The following is a 7,696-nucleotide window of genomic DNA, read 5'->3' as shown; positions in this document are numbered from 1 at the left end:
TTATTAAACTATAATCCCAGGAATTAGGTGGTGCATTGAATAGCATGTAATAATGATTTACAGGTGATAATGAACATCAAAAAACTATGTAGGTTTAACCGTACTTACCGACTACAACCACTGTTGTGCGGATGACATGTAGATGGTTGATGTGAGAGAACAGAATGAGATGGATGCAGATGATCTGCTCTGGTGACCCCCAAAGGGAACAGCCAAAAGATTGCTCACACAATTTCATATAACCAAGTCATGTATCTTGACTCGTCTGTGCTAAGAACCACCGGGTCCCAAATGCATGAGCCTCAGCATGTGTAACGAGTGTTTTCAGTGAGAAGAAACACAAGGAATCATGTGACAGATGATGATGGCACCATAGTCTTTTGAGAATCCCAAAATCTAGTGAGATTTAGTCATCTACCAAATACCTCTAAAACATGTAGAAGTAGTGCTGTTGAAATATGATTCATTTACTTTTCTTCTTTGCTGCACATTGCATCCACGTTTGATTTAGCTCAAATTTTACAGCTGGGAGTGACGCAACGCTCCCATGAATCTGGTGGACAGCAGTTTGGACTGTTGCCACAAAGCAAGAACGTCCTGGGGTCAAATCCACCACCTGATCTGTGTGGGGTTTGCACGTTGTCCCTGTGTCTGCGTGGGATGTTTTCAGGTACTCCAGCTTCCTTGCACAGAATACACGCAGTTAGTGGGGTTAGGTTAACTAGTGATTCTAAATTGTCCATACATGAGTGTGATTGGTTGTCTGTCTCTCTGTTAGCCCTCTGACAGACTGGTGATTGGTCCAGTGTGTACTAACCTCTTGCCCTATGGCCCCTAGTCCCTCGCCACCCTGAAGTGGATAAGGGTGGCGAGGACACTAGCTTGTGAATCCCCCATACTATGAAGCCACACTTTCCATCTGTAGTCTCTTCATTTCACCTGCTGGCTGAAGATCAACACCCAATAACAATGTGCCGACTTTTTTCTGAGTCACTTTTCACATTCTTCTCTTTCTTTTTTTTCTTACAATGGCACCGCGGCAAAAGGCAAACCCTCTTGAAAAATCAACAAAAGAATGTTTCTGCCAATAAGAGGGGCTTTCAGTACCATCAGCCTATTTATCCTTAATGTCAAACTTGCAGTGTTGGGAGACAAACAGCTCCTGACTGTGTGACCTCATTAGCCTGCCCATGTCGAACGATAGAAAGAGGAGTAAATGCCAGTGTTAGCTCAGCTGACAGAGTTGGAGATGATTCATTGCAGAAATCCATTAGTCTGAGACTCGAGACGCCCAACAATTAAGCTCTGCCTCTCCCATCAATGTGCGGCTTGTTAGAGCTAATAATCACGGTAGTAGCCAGCGTCCCTCTGGGACATCCCAAACAATCCAACAGCCTGGGAGGGAACTGACTCGGATTTTCCCTTAAGCCCACTCATCATTTATTCTTATGTAATTGCCAGAGGGTATCTGGTGGGTGTGTCAGGAGATATTTACTGCCGCTGTTGCGTTGTGTGAAAGGGTCCCACACCCTGTCAGGATCTGGGGAAAAAAGGGTGCCTTTTACATCATTCTTTTTACCATGAGAGTATTATGCAAAATAGCAGCGCTACAATGATACCTATGATGTTGAGCAAGTTTTCAGACACACATTTCACAGCAACAACTCTTTAAAACGTGCAGGTCTTAACAGGTGTGTGAGTCTAGACAGAAATCACACACAGCATGCTGTTTCCTCCTTTGTCCAGCAGATGGTAGGTTATGAAACAAGTATCTGTATGCAACCCTTCTTTCTCCTTGCTCCTGGGTTGCTTACAACAGTGAGCATTAACCTGAGGTTGTAGATGGAGGGGGCAAAGGGCTGTAAAAGAGTTGACATCAGCTCTCAGCAGCATCCAGCGGGTTGTAATGGCCACTCTCAGTCCTGTTAGCTTCTGGTTGCACTGCATTACGTAGTTGCTTGATGAGACTTTAATGCTAATGTCTTTGTCATATAAACACTTTATTTTTTGGTTTAGGGAGTGAGGTAGTCACCGAGCAATTTAATTGCAGGGGCGCCTGTGTGAGAGAGAGCGATAGATTTTACAGGTTTGTGCTGTGTTTGCTTGAAGGCCACAGTTATTTCACCCACACTCCCCTCTTTTTGGAAAAGGAATTCTTTTTTGACATAGTAAAGGCTGAGGAAGTCTCTACATTGACCAAAAGCACTGCTCACATAACGTACAGATGCCATTACATAACCAAGTGTGCTGCATTCAGTTATCAAAACAAATGAGTCTGATTGCATTGCAACGTCCCAGCCATGAAAGACAGGGAGGGAAATTTTCTTTTTTTGGAAGGAGCAGAAAGGGAAAGAGTGAGAAAAAAGAAAAACAAAGCACCCTGAAAGTGTTTAGACCCTTTAGTCACACATCTTTGTGATTAGGTAGACCTCAGAAGCCTTTCATGTGTAAAACTTCAGTGAGCACATCCTGTGCGGTGTGTGGCGTGTCCTGCTCGGCCTCTCATTAAATACACTCGATTGAGATTTATTTCCAGGAGCTATGTGGGAAAGTTATGCGGAAGTGGCACATTGTGTGAGATTAGACAGGTTTTTTTTCCCTTACTTGCCAGGAGATAAAAATGCCTTCTGTGGACACAAACGAGAACTCGGGAGGGTTCGTGTATATTTGGAAAATTTCCTCAGCTGAAGTGAACATGTTGCACTGAAATATTTTCCAACATCTGCCACCCATCAGGATGTCTGCTTTCTGAGCCACTGCTGCATTCCTGAGCCGCTCCCTCTACCTGGATGAAAAACAAGAAGAAGAAGAAGAAGAAGAAGAAGAAGAAGAAGGAGAAAACCCTTCCCTGTCGTTCTCCTCAGCGCGATGCTTCTAAATGGCTACCATTGTGCAAACGTCAGATCCTGTGAGAACTAGCACAAGTTTTTTTCTTTTTTTCAGGTTGTTATTCTTCAATCATACATTCCATACTTTTATGGATTTCATGAACCTTAAGGTTATAAAACTTAAATCGGAGGCTTAAATCATACAGAATGAGTCTATTAAAGAATAAAACAGCAGAATATGAGTCGAGAAGCGTTAATGTGATGGTAGCAAAACACTGTTTTAGTGCCCTTGAAAACCACAGTTTCTAATACCAACTGTGTTACCCCTGTTTCCTGCTCTTTGCTTGTTTCTGTCTCATAGCAGTATTCATGCCTCTTAAACCAAAACCTGGAAGGGAGAGTTAAGTCCTCCCTGCTCTGTTTGACTGTTTACAACTGTTTAGCAGACCCCTGCAATTTAAGAGCCAGCAGGGGCCAATGCATCTAATTCACTTTTTAAAGGTAGCTGCTAAAGAGTAGTCAATTTGGTAATGCTGTGTGAAAAAAAGAAAACAAGAATGAAATAAAAAGAAAAGGGTGACTGGGAATGTATTCATGATATACAATAATTCCATTGTCCTTGTTGCATGGTGTCTAATCCCAGCCCATTCAGCGCAGCACTTAAGATTCTTGGCATACTCCCATACTCATTGCTACTCATGAACTTAATCTTTTTTTTTCCTCTTCTCAGAATCGGTCAAGTGTGTGGCTTAGCCAGATCAAATGAAAGCAAACTAGCTCGCTGCAGAATGGCATTCCAAAAGCACAAAAAGTCAGGAGAGCAAGCCTCCAAGGTTGTGTTATATAAGAGCAGAACGAGCCGCTCGGTGTCTGTCTGAGAATCTGTTGGCTCTATTGAATGATATAACAGAGGGCTTAAATATCCCCGGTGCGCCGTTTGTTTGTCCCGTCCCGCAGTGCAGTCTGAACAGACTCGACTCTGGGCTCGTCGTGTTTCATATAAATAAATCAGTTTTATTGTAGCATATAAAATTAAATCATTTTACAATTTATTCCAGTATGACACATAATATCCAAATAAAGTAGCTACATTATTTTATTTTGATAAATAATATTAATAACAACAATAATAAAAAAAAACATTCATTCATCCTTTGACATGTTTCGCTTTGTCTTTTTTTCTTTCTTTTTTTCTCATGAAGGGAGGTCAATAGCTGCCACAAAACATGAACAATAATGCCCACGTCAGGAAGGAATGAAACCGCGCGCCTGTTAAACAAGTCGAGAGTTTACATTTCATCGTCTGGTGTCTTTTTTTTCTTTCTCTAAAAAAAAAAACAACCAAAGATACAACATGATAATGCTAATTGAAGTTGCGCATGTGCATATCTACATATACACACACAAGTCTACAGTCTGGGTCATGTCTGGTGTACGGGATCAAAATATACACAGTGAATCGATATCAGCGACTAAGATTAATGTACAAATATTAATTACATCTTGCTCCTTAACGAAGCTACTTCAAATGCTCCAATTAATACGAAGCAGTTCATATTAGGCATGCTGAGTCACAGCAAACAGTGCACTTCATTAAGTCCTCATGATGTAAGCCAACAATTCCTTGGGAATCTCGTTACAACAAGAAGCTGGTAGTTGATTGGTGGTCTATTTACACCCCTGCTTTCATCTAGACTGCCATTGGCTGCCAATGATGCTGCTGCTGCTGCTGCTGATCTCTTTCTCTCACGGAGGGGTTTTGGCTGCTCCTCACCAATCAGTCTCTGAACTTGTGGATGTCGTTGGAGAGGCGGTAGAAGGGATAGGAGGCTTCGTTGGCATGGGGACAGTTGTAGGTGCACTTGCAGGACTCAATCATCATGATGTTCTTGTAGAAGGTCTCGCCGTCCTCACAGCGGAACTTGACGCGGATGGTTCTGGTGTCGTGGGGGCTGCAACAGCGGCTGTCCATGCAGGTTCCACAGTACCTGGGTCTGTACTTCTTCAGGCTGGAGCAGCCGGCGTAGGTGAACTTCACCGGCTGGCTCGATCTCTTAGTTCTGCTGCACTTCTTTCCCTTCTGCAAGAAGAATGGGCACAAGAGCGACAATTGTCAGTTGCGCACTGAGACCCAGCTGTAGCATACCTTCAGCATCATGCGTGCTTCCATTGGATTGGTTCAGCTAGCTGGCTCGAGCTTACCTTCAGACTGGAGTAAGGTGACTGGGTGCATGGCCGCACTTCGCAGATTCTCGACTCTCTGACCAGCTTGCATTCACTGTTGTTGTTGGTGACTCGGGTGGAGATGCCAGTTCCACAGCTCTTGGAGCACTGGGACCAGGGTGTGGTTTGAACGATGCACTTCTGGCTCTCGAACATGTGGTGGACTTCCGGCTGTGGTCTGTATGCTATGATTAAAAAGAAGCAATGAAAACATTAGTGAATCTGAATGCAGTTTATTTTACCATCTCAGTTGAACCCAGAAGAAAAACCTTCAGAATTAAAGACTGCTTTCTTACCTGGTAGGGACTTCAGCCCTCCCTTGACAATTGAAATGAGCTCATTCCTGTTGGTGAGATCATCTTCCAAATCCTTCATCACTGAGTCTTTGCCAAAGATCTTCTCTAGGGTGTCTGTCTCCTTGCTGTCATCACACACCCACTCTTCACAGCACTGGCCTGCTACCTTCACCAGCCTGGGGTTGGCACAGCCCAAGTTGGGAAGAGAGAGCTCCTGCGGGCATAGCGGTACGCATCCCACTGCCCCATCAATGCATGTGCACTGGTGTTTGCAGTTGGGCTGGAAGCTCTCTCCATTCTGGTAGATCCTGCTGTTGTACTCACATGGTCTGCCCTCTGACTTGGCTGCAGCAAGCAGGGAGAAAAAGGAAAAAAACAGAGGGAGAGGAATGTTATTCTTTCCTGCTTTGCTCAAAGAAGTCTGCTGAAGACATCACATGGCTGCCAGATAAGGATCAGTTAAACTGTGAAATTCTTCAGGCTGCCTGTGAGGAGTCTTTTTCCCTCCACAGTGGGCTGCCTGTGCTTTGAGGTTCAGACTAGTTTCCTCCTAGCTACATTCCATAGTGTTGAAATCACATAGGTTCCCATATTCTTGAATAATAATCCCTCTTATTAAAAAAAAGTCTTCAGGCTAAGTCATGAGGCATGCACATCTGGAGGAGGATGATCTTTATACATACCTCGGCAGATGCCACGAGTAGTAGCAGCAGCAAAACTGGCCCCAAAGTTACACTCCAGTCCTTTAGTGTGGTCACAGGGCTCGGTCAGACTACAGTCCTCGTTCAGCTGCCTGGCGCAAACTTTGCAGCAGCCGCAGCCATCCAGGACGACACTCACGCCGGGTGCGCACTGGGGCATCTCCCGAGGGCAATCACACACGGAGGGGCAGGAGGTGGAGGAATAGGAGGAGAGGACCTGTATAACCAAAAAAGAAAAGAAAAACACAAAACCATCTTTTAGAAACGTTTAAAATCAAGCGACATAGAATGGCTTACAACAAGATAAACTTAGTCTCAAAAGAGCAGCTTCTCCTCTCTCTAACTAAATGTAGGGAATTAAAACCGCAAAACGTTTCTCTTTATATTTCAGTGAAGAGTGAGAGAGGGAGACTCACCAGGTTAAAGCTTCCGAGGAAGGCAACGACAACAGTAAGCACCAGCATCTTGGATAAATTTCTTGTGCGCGTTCAAAAGGAATCCTGCTCTCGGTGTAAGGAAAAGTCTGTCTTCGGAGGAGTCCTTAAGTATTCCCTCTCTTAGCCGTTTGTCTCTCTTAATGTCTTTGCTGGTAGTCTCTATCGTCAGAGGCTCCTTTAGAGTAGAAGAAGCTCTCAGTGAAGCGCTTGCAGTCTGCTGAGGTCCGGCCACCTCTGTACTTTTATACTATAGTGAGAAGCTGACGTCGTCGCTGGCCTGCCTGCTGAACTGTTCCCAAACTATGCCAGGAATGTTTCTCGGCGCATTTTCCATCCAAGACCTAAGCTCCACCCTGTCTAAACCTTTCTCTTTTTTTTCTCTCTCTCTTTCCCAAATGGATTTTTCCCCCCTGGATCCCATCTGAACACACTTTTCCGTCTCACATTTTTCCCTTCTTGTTTATCCCCCCTTTCATTTTCTTCCTCTGCTCGCCCCTCACGTCTATCACATCAGCTTCATTTGGGTTTTTTTTTCTGAAGTGGTGAACTTGAGATGCTTTATTGTCACTTTTGTGTGTGTGTGTGTGTGTGTGTGTGTGTGTGTGTGTGTGTGTGTGTGTGTGTGTGTGTGTGTGTGTGTGTGTGTCAGCCGTTGAATTTTAGAGTCACTTGTCTTCATATAAGAATGCCATGTCGCAGAATATCCCCAAAATAGCATCCCAAGACTTAAAGATCAGATCAGAAGTTTGAACAAAACTTTATTATGGATCAATTTAAGTGTCAGTTATGCAGTTGAACATGTTCGACTGTTGCTGATTACTGTGTCAGGCATGCTTTTGCCTACACAGTAATTAGGCGCAGATCAGTTGATTAAATACACTTTTACAAGACGATGAACACGTTTAAAATAACCGTACGAGCTTTTCTCTTAAAGGTGTAGGCAGAAATACGTTGAACAGTCTATTTCTGGCTCTCCGGTGCCTTTATTCAGGGGAGCTAAGCATTACCAGATGCGCACCAGAGCTCAGACGTAACAATATTGCCATATTTGGTATGGCAGTAGCTTGCATTATTAACATATTTCTCTCCCCCTTGGCCAGCATTCCTGACAGCATAAAGGCTTGTTAAATATGTTCTTCATGAAAGGAAATTCCTTTTCCTTTCATCCTTTGAAGCAGTTTTGCCCCCCTTACACACTCACACAATGTGTC

The 7,696-nt window shown here is 44.0% G+C and overlaps 1 protein-coding gene across 1 annotated transcript; it reads right to left on the bottom strand.

Moving 5' to 3' along the window:
- Positions 1–3,819: 3,819 nt before the first annotated feature.
- Positions 3,820–6,717, bottom strand: ccn1 (cellular communication network factor 1). Its single transcript, XM_085435889.1, has 5 exons — positions 6,465–6,717; positions 6,031–6,265; positions 5,348–5,692; positions 5,031–5,236; positions 3,820–4,908 (listed from the first exon to the last, which is right to left on the bottom strand). Exons 1-5 carry the CDS (start codon positions 6,510–6,512, stop codon positions 4,606–4,608), a joined length of 1,137 nt encoding a protein of 378 aa, XP_085292015.1. The 5' UTR covers positions 6,513–6,717; the 3' UTR covers positions 3,820–4,605.
- Between the last annotated feature and the right edge of the window lie 979 nt (positions 6,718–7,696).

The sequence above is a fragment of the Copadichromis virginalis genome, linkage group LG17, assembly GCF_057382275.1.
Source record: "Copadichromis virginalis isolate Kocher_CV1m ecotype Utaka linkage group LG17, C_Virginalis_male_GT1.1, whole genome shotgun sequence".
Classification (NCBI taxonomy): domain Eukaryota; kingdom Metazoa; phylum Chordata; class Actinopteri; order Cichliformes; family Cichlidae; genus Copadichromis; species Copadichromis virginalis.
The sequence above is the reverse complement of the archived record's forward strand: the minus strand, read 5'-3'. Positions and strand labels throughout refer to the sequence as shown.